At 53.9% G+C, this 13,007-nt stretch overlaps 2 protein-coding genes across 4 annotated transcripts in view; one reads left to right on the forward strand and one right to left on the reverse strand.

Moving 5' to 3' along the window:
- Window positions 1-2,913: 2,913 nt before the first annotated feature.
- PPP2R5B (protein phosphatase 2 regulatory subunit B'beta) lies at window positions 2,914-11,751 on the forward strand. 2 transcript variants are annotated; one of them, XM_032489756.1, is made up of 14 exons: window positions 2,914-3,677; window positions 4,143-4,590; window positions 5,364-5,560; window positions 6,168-6,269; window positions 6,429-6,521; window positions 6,646-6,776; window positions 7,941-8,000; window positions 8,101-8,209; window positions 8,720-8,773; window positions 8,847-8,897; window positions 9,023-9,142; window positions 10,037-10,164; window positions 10,432-10,533; window positions 10,950-11,751. In XM_032489756.1, exons 2-14 carry the CDS (start codon window positions 4,392-4,394, stop codon window positions 11,095-11,097), a joined length of 1,494 nt encoding a protein of 497 aa, XP_032345647.1. In that variant the 5' UTR covers window positions 2,914-3,677; window positions 4,143-4,391; the 3' UTR covers window positions 11,098-11,751. The 2 variants fall into 2 exon arrangements, with proteins under 2 accessions (XP_032345647.1, XP_032345648.1); XM_032489757.1 differs by having other exon boundaries at window positions 2,916-3,677; window positions 4,505-4,590.
- Window positions 11,752-11,831: 80 nt separating this feature from the next.
- Window positions 11,832-13,007, reverse strand: part of GPHA2 (glycoprotein hormone subunit alpha 2) — a 29,574-nt gene continuing 28,398 nt past the window's right edge. For both annotated transcript variants that reach the window (XM_032489760.1, XM_032489759.1), the window contains 3 exons: window positions 12,508-12,610; window positions 12,197-12,381; window positions 11,832-12,084 (listed from right to left, as the gene is read on the reverse strand). In XM_032489760.1, coding sequence (XP_032345651.1) covers window positions 11,983-12,084; window positions 12,197-12,381; window positions 12,508-12,610 — 390 coding nt within the window. In that variant the 3' untranslated portion in view covers window positions 11,832-11,982. The remainder of the gene's footprint in view (window positions 12,085-12,196; window positions 12,382-12,507; window positions 12,611-13,007) is intronic.

Genomic DNA, 13,007 nt, shown 5'->3' on the forward strand with positions numbered 1-13,007 from the left:
TTTACATGCATCATCTCATCTGTTCTTTACTACTCAGGCACATGAGGGAGGCATTATTAATATTCCCATTTTACGAGAGAGGAAAACTGAGGCTGTGTGCCTAAGTGCTTGTGAAGCAAGTAAATGAACAAACATCATTTCTCCCAAAGGCAGTGGGAATAGAAAAGCAGCTTCTAGAGTCTAGGAAAAGTTGTCCTTAGGTTCAGTCTAAGAAGGAGCTACTATTCTCCTGTAGTGGGAAAGGAACATACTACATGCAAAGGTTGGGGACACAAGGCCATCCCCAATATCTTGATCTCCAATCTGGAGTGGCTGCTTCCTGGACTGGCTTCCCTCCACTGAGGCTGCACTCATGTCTTTCATTGAAACTTTACTAGGAGCCACCTCTATCTCTTAGAAGTGGGTGTCTTTGAGTCCACTCTGAGCCTGATTCCCTCTGCAGCCAGGACATAGTGCAGTGTCTGTGCCATAGCAGAGAAGTAGACAGGACTCAGAGGGGCAGAAAAGTCCTTGCAGTGAGCTCCGTAAACATCCAACTCGAGAGATACAGTCATCTCACAACCTGACCCAGGCCTTGAAGTAGGAGCTGAAAGAGAGAATGAAAAATACAAGCAGGGTAAAGGGGATACTGTTCTTTTAGGGAAAATGGTATTGGGAACCCCATAGGGGTATTTCTGGGATGAAGTCCTGGGGTCCACTTCAGGTCCAGCAGTGCCAACAAATACAATGGCCTTTGGCACTGGACAACTGGATCTCAGAGGACTCAAGAGGTCTGGGGAAGCATGGGACTAGGGTTCCTCCCCATAGAAAAAAAAGCAGGAGAGCTAGGCTTTGTGGGGCCACTTGAGGGCCTCCCCACATCAGATTAGGCAGAAAATTATCAGGCAACCATGTGCCCTAGGCCTCAGGAGCCCTGAGGCGAGGCTCGCCCTTCCCCAGGGATTGCCCACCCAGAAGAAGCCCCTCTGGGAATTTCCTCAGTGGGATCAGGATAGGTATAAAAGGGATTCTGGAAGGTAGCCTGGAGGCTGTGGCTTTTGATTTGGTCCATGGTGAAGGGCCTGGATTTTGCATTTTGTCTAAATTGGGGTAAAATACACATAAATTTTATCATCTTAACCATTTCTAAAAGTACAATGCAGTAGTGTTAAGTATAGCCACATTATTGTGCACCTAAACTGAACTTTTTCATCTTGCAAAACTGAAATTCTATACTCATTAAACAATAACATGAAAATGGGTGAATTTTATAATATGTGAATTCTATCTCAATAAAGATGATTTAAAAATTTTTAACTCTCTGTCCCCCAGGTGACATTGTTTCTATTCTGAGACCCACTTCAAAGGCCACTTCTAGGGGTTGAGCCAAGATGGTGGAGCAGAGAGACTCACAGCTCGCCCTCTTCCACAAATACACCAAGAATTACATCTACAAACCCATTGAATTGCACAGAACACCTACTGAACTCTGGCAGAGTGTCTCTCATTTCAAAATACAGGAGGATTCTCAGAAAATCCGATAAACAAGTTTCTACTGTATAGCACAGGGAATTATATTCAGTATCTTGTAGTAACTTACGGTTAAAAAGAATATGAAAACGAATATACACATGTTCCTATATGACTGAAGTATTGTGCTGTACACCAGATAATGACATAACATTGTAAACTGACTATACTTCAATAAAAATATATTGAAAGATAATAAATAAATAAATAAACAAACAGATAGTAAAATATGATCATTAAGAAAAAAGCCACTTCTTACAGGAAGTCTTATGTCTGTCCTCCACCCTTTAGTGCCCCAGTCCTCAAACCAAGCAACTGCTTTGTACAAAGCACAAATCCTCCATGGCCAGCCTGGCCTGGAGATCCTCAGGGACCAGGGCACCAGCCCTTAGGGGCCTGGGGTGGGAGGTTGGAGCTGGTGTCCTCTTGACTTAGACTGGGAGGTAGGAAACTGTACCTTGGTCCCAGCTTTTGATAACAGACTATGTAACCTTGGGCAAAGCACTTCTCTCTGGACCTCAGGGTCCATACCTGGTTGTAGAAGGCTTGGTGGGCCTGCCCTACCCTAGCTTTTTCTGTAGGAGTATGGGAGAGGCTTCATCTCCTGAGCCTGGAAGATGGGCAAGGAGGAGATTATGGGTTTTCATTTAACAAATGAAGACACCAGGGCCAAGATGGACAAGGCCTGTCAAGCAGGGGGTTTGGTCATAGATCTCAGCCTGGCTAAGCTGTGGCTTTTGTTTTTTTATTGCTCCAGCAGGTGGGCACTTCTTGGGCACCCAGGCTTTCCCTGCAGCAAGGAAGGTGGCTGGGTGGTTCTACTGGGGCATCGAGTGGTCAACAAGACTGAAGGCAGGGTATGGAAACTCTGAAAAGGGCCCCTCCTTGACTTCGTTGCCAGGTCTCATTGACCACTCCTGATGCTCACATGGACCAGTTGCTCATCCAGGCAAAACGTCTGGGTGGACATTTCACATTATAGTACAGGGGACAGAGTCCAGGAGAATGAAGGGTATTGGGGTCCAGAGTGCTAGGAAGGGGGCCCAGGATTGCAGGTTGGGAACTTTTGGCAGGAATGCTAAACCCCTGGAATTCTACCGGTGCCTTGGATACCCTGCAGCAGGGTTTTGAACAAAAGTCCCTACTAACACACCTTAGGGCCGAGAGGGGCTGGGAGTTCCATCCAGGGAGGCCAGCTTGCCTGGAGTAGGGTGGTTACACCAGGAAGCACCTCCTGCTCTGATGCTTTGCTACTCCTAGACTGGCCCTTTAAACCCAGACCATGATGTCACCATACACAGCAAGGGATGGGAGGGGGACTGCAGGCCTGAGGAGGGACTGCATTTCCCAGCAGCCTTGGGGGCACCACACCCCTCCCAGCAGGCACTGGCTCACTGCAGACTGTTAACTAGTCCAGTGCTGGTTTCTACCGGGGTTCTAAAGTGTCCACCTGTTCTCAGGTGGGTGTGGGGTTCCCTTAGGGGTGGAATGCCAGGGGCACAGTTGGCGCAGGCCAAATCTCTGGGCCTGACATAGGATTGGGCCTCTTTCCTGCCATAATCCTGGCATCACCCCCAGCTTCCTCAGCCGACTCCTGATTCTTCCTCTCTTCCCATGCAGTCTCCCTTCCAGAACCCAGGAGCCCAGCCCCATTTGGATCCCGTCCCACTCTGCTTCAGTCTTGTCCCCGGGTACCCGCAGGAATTACCCCTTTGGCAGCCCGCTTTAAGCGGTGCTGGGACTACATCTCCCAACTACCTGGGCGGGAAATTTCTGACGCAGCCCCCCTTCCCCGCCCCCCAAACCCGCGGGGAGGTGCGGGCCGGCGGGGGGAGGTGACTTGATGTCATCGTGAGCAGCTGGGCGGCGGGTGCCGGTGCGCACAGAGCCGGGGCTCCCGCAGCGCCGCGCGGGTCAGGTCCCACGACTTGAGGAGAGGTCTAAGCGCTGCCCGAGCCAGCCCAGAGCCCGCCGGGCGCTCGCGCCCCGACCCCGGGCTGAGTCGGGGGTATGCTCCGGGCCCCCCGGAGCCGGAGAGAGAACCCAGGAGCGCCGCCGCCCAGTGCTGCTGCCCCGAACAGAACCGCAGCTAAGGAGCCCTGAGCAGCCTCCTCCCTCCCCACCGGCAGCCTCTGGGGGTCAGCAACCAAAGTCTGGGCTTCTTAGAAGTGAGTGTCCCCCCAACCCAGGGGCAGATGAGATTTGGGGGCGAGGAAGGAGAAACTGAGGTGGGGGAGAATGCCGGGTTCTAGAAGGGGGGTGGTATGGGGTTAGGGGCCCCATTCTTGGGGAGGTCCCAGGTGACCCGGATTAGTAGAGTAGGACCGGGGCCCCATTCTTTTAGGAGATAGGGGTGAAAAACGAGGACCCCATTCTAGGTAGGGCCTGGCTTGGGGGAGAGGCCCTATTTCGAGAGGGGCTGTTTTGGAGCCTGGGGCCTTTCAGTCTGAGAGAAGGGAGGAACATGTCTCGTATGGGAGGGGGTTGCACCTCTATTTAGAGTCTGGGCAAGGGGATAAGGGAAAGAAGACTTGGGCACTCAGCGGCAGACCCACACGCTGTCCTGAAAGAACTGACAGGGTCTGTCTGTCTCTTTCTTGCTGACCTCTCAGCTCTGACTTCTTTTTCCAAAGAGCCAGGGAGGGAATCTTCGGAAGCCCAGGAAGGACCTGAGATCTGAGCCATCATCCTCTCTACCGTGCTTGCCCCCCAGGACTGGGCTGTTGCCGAAAGCCCTGGGGGGGGGGTCCCAGGACTGTGGTTGTCCCCCTCCGCAACTGCGCAGGATGGGCCCAAGTTAGTCAGCCCAGCCTCACTCAGCATCCTCCAGGCCCATCGGGAACCGCAGGGGCTCTGAAGGCTTGACCTGCTGCCTGGCTGCCATGGAGACGAAGCTGCCCCCTGCAAGCACCCCCACCAGCCCCTCTTCACCGGGGCTGTCCCCTGTGCCTCCACCCGACAAGGTGGACGGTTTCTCCCGTCGTTCCCTCCGCAGGGCCCGGCCCCGGCGGTCCCATAGCTCCTCTCAGTTCCGCTATCAGAGCAACCAGCAAGAACTCACTCCACTGCCCCTGCTCAAAGGTGAGCCCAGCTGCTGACTGGGAGGGTACCTGAGTCCTGGAGTGGGCAAGTGAGGCTTGGGGGTGGGGTAGTGAGAAGCAGCTGGTAGCTGTGATCAGACGGAGTTTGGATGGTCCCTTCCAGCCCAGGGACTCCACTATCTGAGCTGACCCCCAGCCCCCAGCCCTCTAGCCCTCTCTGCTGACGCATGGCCTGACTGGTCTGTCATCCTTGGAGGTGGGGCATCTGGAGGTGGCGCCACCCTGAGGGGCAGACCAGGGCCAAGGGTGGGGCCTACAGCCTGGGTTCCAGGAGGCCACTAGCAGCCCAGCTGCTGCCAGGGTCCTGGAGCAGGTGCTTAACATGGCTCCCTACAATCACCGTGTAATCCCCCCCACCTCTGGGACCTTACTGGCTGAGGTTGAGGGCACCCTAGAGATCCTTGGTCTTCGCTCTTCTCCCCACTTCTGGCTCTTGGAATAGAGTGCCACCTATGAGAAGGAAGCAGTGGCTGTTCGGGGCACCTGTGGAAAGCCCAGGCATCTGGGGTCTGCTACCTTGCTTTAAAATCAGGCTATCAAGCTCTGAGCCTGGGTTAGGATGAAGAGATGAAGTTATTGTACTGTGTAAGAATGGAGGATGGGCCAGAAGTTATTTCCTCTTGGCAAGTAGTGGAAGATGGCACAGAAGATGGGGTCTGGGGCAGAGGAGGCTGCCCTAGGGATAAGGAGGGCCCGCCCCTACCCGGAGCTCTGGCAGCTGGGGCCCAGGCTCAGCCCCTCCTTCCTCTCCAGATGTTCCAGCCTCTGAGCTGCATGAGCTGCTGAGCCGGAAGCTGGCCCAGTGTGGGGTGATGTTTGACTTCTTGGACTGTGTGGCCGACCTCAAGGGGAAGGAGGTGAAGCGGGCGGCACTCAATGAACTGGTGGAGTGTGTGGGGAGCACTCGGGGGGTTCTCATTGAGCCTGTCTACCCAGACATCATTCGCATGGTGAGCACTGGCATTTAGCCTCTAGGGGAGGTCTTGGTGGGCATGGGAACCCTCCACCTGCCTTTGGGGCCCCTGGGCAGAGAATAAACCTTTATTCTTGGGCTGGGCTCAAGGCCTGCATCTTCCTCACACACCCCAGCCCCACTGCTGCCCAGCATCCAGCCAGTGTAGGTCACTCAGTGCCTCCTGGGCCTGTCCCACCCCGCACTTTGGCTTATGCTCTCCTGAGGCCTGGCATATACCCCCACCACACACACATCCCTATCGCCATGGCCTGGCTCAGGTGCTGCCTCTTCCGTGAAGCCTCTCTCAGTGCCCAAGCTAGAAATCTCCTTTTTGCTGTTTAGAATGTCCATAGATCTTACCACTTTCTATCTTGTCTTCCCTCTGGACTGTACCTGATAGAGGGCAGGGTGTATCTCATCCACCCCTGGGTCCCTATCCCCTGGCCCAGGTCTTCCACGAACTAGGTGTTCAGGTAATGATTGCCAAGGAGTGAACTGCTTGCTGGGGCAGGTGCTGAGGCCCATTAAACTTTGGATGACGGATGCCCTGGCTTCTGCCTTCGAGGGCTCTTCTTTAAAGAATCCTGACTCTTCCCCCTCAGATCTCAGTGAATATCTTCCGGACCCTGCCACCCAGTGAGAACCCTGAATTTGACCCTGAAGAGGATGAGCCCAATCTTGAGCCTTCATGGCCACATCTTCAGGTATAAGGGCTGGGGAAGATAGGGATCTGAGTTTCAGAAGAGATCCGAGGAGCTGGGAGCGGGTCTTCTTAGATCCTGGACTGTTGGATGAGGGCCATAGGGCAGGGTGAGTAGGGAAGGCTGTTCTTAACTCACCTTTTCATCTGTCCCCTCCCCCAGCTGGTCTATGAGTTTTTCCTGCGTTTCTTGGAGAGCCCAGACTTCCAGCCCTCCGTGGCCAAGAGATATGTGGATCAAAAGTTTGTCCTGATGGTGAAGTAGGGAGCCCAGGCTGGGTGGTACCAGGGGGCAGGGTAGGCTCTCTGAGGGGTGTGGGGATAGGATGGAAGCAACCTGACTTGGCCTCTTTCCTAACCCCTGATCCCGGGTCCCACAGCTCCTGGAGCTATTTGATAGCGAGGACCCCCGAGAGCGTGAGTACCTCAAGACCATCTTGCACCGGGTCTATGGCAAGTTCCTGGGGCTCCGGGCCTACATCCGCAAACAGTGCAGCCACATCTTCCTCCGGTGGGTGCCTGTGGCCTGCCCATCTGAGACCTGGGGAGGGAGGGAGAGAGCTGTGGGAAGATGGAGGAAAAGGCTCCTGGGCGGGGGGAACCTGTGGAACACTGGTTTACCAAAGTTTTCCTGGGCAATGTATTACATAATATTGCTTATAGAAATACTGTGAGATCAGCAGAGAAAGGGTATTTATTTCCATCTTATAGATGAGGAAATAGAGACCAAAGCTGAAGTGGCTTGTAGGGACCAGATCCGTTCAGGGGGCCTAGGATCTAAATCTTTTGACCCTCATTGTGCCAGGCTACAAGGACCCAAAGAAAGAGATTCCTTCTGCAAATGTGTATTGAGCACCAATGCCCAAATGACATCAGAGACCCACATGGCCTTATAGTTGGGACTGGCATTTGAGCTAGATGGCCTGTGTTTGAGTTTGGTTCTGGTTCAAGTATTTGGGTGGACTTGGGCAAATTATTTAAGCTCTTTCCTAGTTTCCTCATCTCTAAAGTGGGAATGATAGCTATACTAGCCCAGGGACACTCATCAAGATGAAATGAGACAATGCCTCCGAAGCACTCAGTATAGCTCCTGGACCAAGGCCGGGAATCTGAAACATTAATTCTATTGTTATTAGCTATATAATAGGTGGGATGTGATCCCTGTCCTCCAGGAGCTCAGAGTCTATTAGATTCTCTGCTTATTAATTTTGGGGCAAGTTTCATTGAACTGCTGAGCCTTGATTTCTTCACCTGTATAAGGGATCTAATAAGCTCTACCTCCTGGGATAATTTTGAGAAGTACATAGCACAGAATAGATACTGTAAGTGTCTGTTATTCTTTTGGTTGATTGGCATGAACAGTGAAGGACTCAGGCAAAGTGCCTGCTGACTGGATGGGGACCAGGTAATGAGGGCTAGGGTCTGGGGGAGGAAGAGATGAGTTGGAATGCTTCACTGAAGAGAGGTTTCAGCTGGGACCCAGAGTGGCACTGGATGTAACAGAGGTGGATGTGGATCTCAGTGGGGCCTGGTTTGAGGTATTGGAAGCACAGCCTCTGGGTTGGGAGAGAGTTGGATCCTGCAGGGTGGGGCTGGGTAGGCAGGATGGCTGAGAGGGGCCTGGGTCTGCTCCAATTGCCTTCAGCTCTTCTATATCCTTCTCTTCCTCTCAAAGGTTCATCTATGAATTCGAGCACTTCAACGGCGTGGCTGAGCTGCTGGAGATCTTAGGAAGGTGACTCTCTCTGGGCCTCAGCTGGAGCATCAGGATTCTGGGAGGAGGGACTGAGGCCCAGTCATCTGAACCCTCCTCATCTCTTCCGTCTCCTCCTCAGCATCATCAATGGCTTTGCACTGCCCCTGAAGACTGAGCACAAGCAGTTCCTGGTTCGGGTCCTGATTCCCCTGCACTCTGTCAAATCCCTGTCTGTCTTTCATGCCCAGGTAAGGCCTAGGCCTGCCCCTGCTGCAGCAGAGAGCTCCTGACAGAGTCAGGGAAGCCATCTGGGCTGCAGGGTCAGCCTGACACTCTGACTCCAGCCACACTAAAGCATGAACTCATGGGATCCCCTCTCGCCTTTTTCTTTACTAATTCTGTTCCATCTACCTTAGAGAGGCCCTTTAAGGCCAATCTTAGACATCAGCTCTCTGAAGACTTCCCAGCCCCTCCCTCTTGACCGGCCCTGGGCAGGATTAGGCTCCCCTCCTTCTATATTCCCATAGATCATGACACAGATTTCGATTATGGAAACTTCTGTAAAATTTTTAAGGACTAGTTTGCTGAATGTTTCCCCTGTGAGATCACTGTGTCCTCACACACCATACACGGTGCCTGGTACACCCTAGGTGAATGAGAGAATAGACACAGTAAATGAGCGAACGTCTGGCGTCCTGTCCTGGTCCCCTGCTGACCCATCCTATTCTCTCTGCCTACCTCTCACCCAACCCCTGCAGCTGGCATACTGTGTGGTGCAGTTCCTGGAGAAGGACGCCACCTTAACAGAGCATGTGAGTACCTCTGGGGGGACAGGCAGGCCCCCACCCCTGCAGGTCTGACTTGTTTCTGCCTCAACTCCCACAGGTGATCCGGGGGCTGCTCAAATACTGGCCAAAAACCTGCACCCAGAAGGAGGTATGAAGAAGGGCTTTGATGTCCATCAGAGTGAGGTTGGGAGGGCTCAGATTCCAGAGGGCAGTCACATGTGCGTCAGGGGAGATGGGAACTGCTGCCCTCTGTGTCCTTACCCCCTACCCCAGGTGATGTTTCTGGGTGAGATGGAAGAGATTCTGGATGTCATTGAGCCCTCCCAGTTTGTGAAGATCCAGGAGCCCCTCTTCAAGCAGGTGGCTCGCTGTGTGTCCAGCCCCCATTTCCAGGTATGGGGCAGGGACAGGTCGGGGAGAGTCAGGGTATGGACTGGTAGGGTTGGCAAACTGACTTAACATAGCTCCCTCTGTCCTTAGATTTTTCTCTGGACCTTCCTGGGTCTGATAATGGAGAGATGCTGGACTTAGGGTCAGGAGACCTAGGGTCTAGCCTCAGATCTGCCTCCCACTGGCTGAGGAGCCTTGAACAAATCACTTAGCAACTCAGTCTGATTAAGCTTCCTCATCTGTAGAATGGGCTTCTTCATCTGTAGTGATCTCTCCACAGATGAGAACTGAAGGAATGGTAGCATAAACACATTTGGTAAACTGAAATGGACATTTACGAAACGGCCATGAATGGGATGGATGGTTGTCATCACTTTTCCCCTTTCTTAGTGACCTTAGGTTTCATTAGCCCCACTTTAGAGCCCAGCAAGGCTTCCCCACACCATCCAGACTGGCTGTAACTGATGTTCTCCTGCATGTGTGTGTGCAGATTTTCTCTCATTCTTAAGAGCCATAACCTGGTGGTTAACAATTTTTCCTCACAGTGATTCTGGCACTTCGGTTTACTAAATACCTCATTTGATTCTTACAACAGCCCTATGGAGGTAGCTATTATTAGCCCCACTTTACAGATTTGAAAACTGAGGGGTTAAATGCCTTGCCCAAGGTCATGTGGCCAGTGTGTAGTGGAGCTTGGGATTCACTCCTGAGTGCTGAACTCCAAATCCAGTGCTCTTTTCACCTTACCACGTTGCTTCCTCTGGTGGGTCAGATGAGCCCTGAAGATGGGGTGTGTGGAGGGCAGGGCTCCCTGGGTTTTGAGTTGGGGATGGATACCAGGCCTTGCACATGTAGGGAAGCCACTGTCAGGTGCTCACTCTCATCTTGCTGCCCCAGGTTGCAGAGCGGGCTCTGTATTTCTGGAACAATGAGTATATCCTGAGCCTCATTGAGGACAACTGCCACACTGTGCTGCCTGCTGTGTTTGGGACCCTCTACCAAGTCTCCAAGGAGCACTGGAATCAGTGAGTGCCCAGGCCTTGACCTAACCCACAAAAGCTGCAGCAGGGCCAACCAGTCCAGAACTAGGGTTACTCCCAGCTAGAGAGGATCAGGGAAGGCATCCAAAGATGGTGGAGGAGTGACGAAAGGAGCAGGAAGAGGGCAGTGCTGTGGAATTCAGGGCTGTATTCTCTGTTTGGGACACAAGGAAAGGCAGAATGCTGGAGAGGGAGGTGGGACCCAACCGAAGCTGCTCTCATCTCCTCACTCCTTCCCTTGACCCTGCCAAGAACCATTGTATCGCTGATCTACAATGTGCTCAAGACCTTCATGGAGATGAATGGGAAGCTGTTTGATGAGCTCACAGCCTCCTACAAGCTGGAAAAGCAGCAGTGAGTGCTGGGGGGCTGGGCACGGAGGGAGAGGGGAGAAAAGCAAACAGGAACCAGTTCCTAATGGTTGGAGGGAACTTAAGAGGGCAACCCACATCCCATCTGATCAGACGTTTAAAGTCTCTCCCTACGTTCCTGCCAAGTGCTGGGCCATCCGTGCCCAGCTCTCACCTGTATCCTCCAATTATCCTCCTAAGTACTTCTTCTAAGGTATGGCGCCTCCTCCCACCCTTCAGCTGGGGCCTCTCAGGGCTAGGCTAATCTATCTGCCCCATGACCACAGGCTGGGACCAGTCTCTCCTTACTGCTTTCTCCCCTAAGTGAAAGGTTCCCTTTGCAGAGTTGGGTGGCGGCAAGGGAGGCTGGACTGTAGGTTGGGCCCCAGGTAGCGGAACTGCCTCACCCTCTCTCCCCAGGGAGCAGCAAAAGGCTCGGGAACGTCAGGAGCTGTGGCAAGGCCTGGAGGAGCTACGGCTACGCCGGTTACAGGGGACCCAAGGGGCCAAAGAGGCCCCACTCCAGCGGCTTACACCCCAGGTGGCCACCAGTGGAGGTCAGAGCTAGAGAATCCCCAGAAGGGGAAGAGCTAAACCCAGAGCTGTCAGTCCCTCCATCCTCCCTTCTACCCAGAGGCCCAGAGAGAGACACACAAACTTCTGGCCTTGCCAGAGTGGGCTCGGAGGGCTCCCTACCTGGCCCAGTGTGAGCAGTTTCCACTGGGAGGGAGAGGAGGAGAGGAGGAGAGATGGTGGTCCTGGCAACAGAACTCTCAGGCCCTCCTGGCAGGGCATGACCAGGGCAAGCTTGACCAGGAAGCTGCCATTGGGGATCTGCCTCTGCCCCGCAAAGCTGGGCTGCAGACTGCAGGCAGGTTCCCATCCCCTGCTCCCAGCCTAGGGCAAGGGGACCCAGCCCCTTGGCTGCCCCACCTTGTGCCAGCACAAGGTCTTTCCTCACCCCACCATGGGATCCATGGTCTATTTATTCTCCCCCAGCTCATCTGCAACACAGACATTATCCAGGGCCTGGGGCACCCTCCTTCCTCCCCTCCCTCACCCTATACATCCTTGTCCCCTTTTTATTTATTGGGCAGGGGGAGGGGTGAGGGCACAGGCAGAAGATTCCCCATGCCCTGGGGCAAGGGATGGTGGTCACAGTAACCATGGTCTGTTCCCCTTTCCCTGGCTGGGGGTAGATTTAATAAAGAGAGAAACTCAAGATCTGCTTGCTTTATTTAGGGGTAGGGACAAAGAGGAAAGTGAAATGATGAAGGACCGGTGAGGAAGCCAGGCAGAGGCAGGGAGGAAGCAGGAAACCCCCACCTCTCGGGAGGTGACAATCAGAATCTTAAGAGGGTTGGAGCTGTTGTCCTTAATGAGGTTCAGGATATACAGGATCTACTCCAACCTCAAACCCTCTGACGAAGGGGAGGGTCGGGGGAAGGATGGGCTAGTAGCGTGAGAGGCGACACATGTCACACTGGCAGGCCCTGGCTGTGAAGATCTCCAGCTCTTCCCTCCGGTCCCCCCCACAATGCAGGTGCACCTTCACCTGTGGAAGAGGTGGGTGTCTGTTCCAGCCCCCTTCCTTGGGCCATCTTAGAACCCCATCTCCTCTGTCTCCCCTACCCACGATGAGCCACCACCAGACTGGGCCCCCTCACCTTCCTCAGGGTGCTGATGGTGCAGCACTGAGAGACGGAGGTGATGTTATGTCGATAACCACTGGCCACCAGCACAGAGTACCGGGAAGGGAAGGCGCTGGACTCGCAGTGGCCCACACAGGCTTGTGCCACATGGGAGCCCTGGCAGGTGCCTTTGCGGTCACTTCGCACCGTCACATTGAAGGCTAGGAAAACAGGCGACAGTAGATGGTTGCCTGAGCCTCACTGCTCCCTCAAGGGTGCTTTCTGCCCCTCAGCCCAGTCCATCAGCTCTTTGCTCCCACCCAGTTCTCTGCTCCCAGGTTACTTACGGTGCAAGTGGCAGCCTGGGATGGCCGCCTGCCGACCCTGGCCTTCAATGACTGCCAGGACCAGCAGGCAGAGGAGCAGGGTTTGGGGGGACGCCATGGGCATCTGAAACACAGTGGGTAGATAGCTGTCTCTAGATGGATATGCAGGTCCGAGGGGGAGTTCTTTAACTACTGCATGCCTCCAGGGCTAGGCTGGTCTTTCTGACTGGGGTGATGCATGCCTGAGGGGCTGTCTTTTCCTTGTATCTGCCTTTTGGTGAGTGTGTGTGTGTGTGTGCGCGCGCGCGCCTCTGATTGTCTTTCCGGATGGGTGTTGATTGTGAGCAGCTGTCTCAATGTGACTTGTGTGTCAGCCCACTGCAGTGATTCTCCCCTGGAATTTCCTCTGCCATCTGGAGCATAAACCTCTGCCTCCCTCCATCTGCCCCGTCTTGGCCTGCAGATCCCTTATCTGCAGCCCCCAGTCCCTCCCAGGTCTCTTCCTGCCTCAGTGAGCTCAC

Source organism: Camelus ferus, chromosome 10 (genome assembly GCF_009834535.1).
Source record: "Camelus ferus isolate YT-003-E chromosome 10, BCGSAC_Cfer_1.0, whole genome shotgun sequence".
Classification (NCBI taxonomy): domain Eukaryota; kingdom Metazoa; phylum Chordata; class Mammalia; order Artiodactyla; family Camelidae; genus Camelus; species Camelus ferus.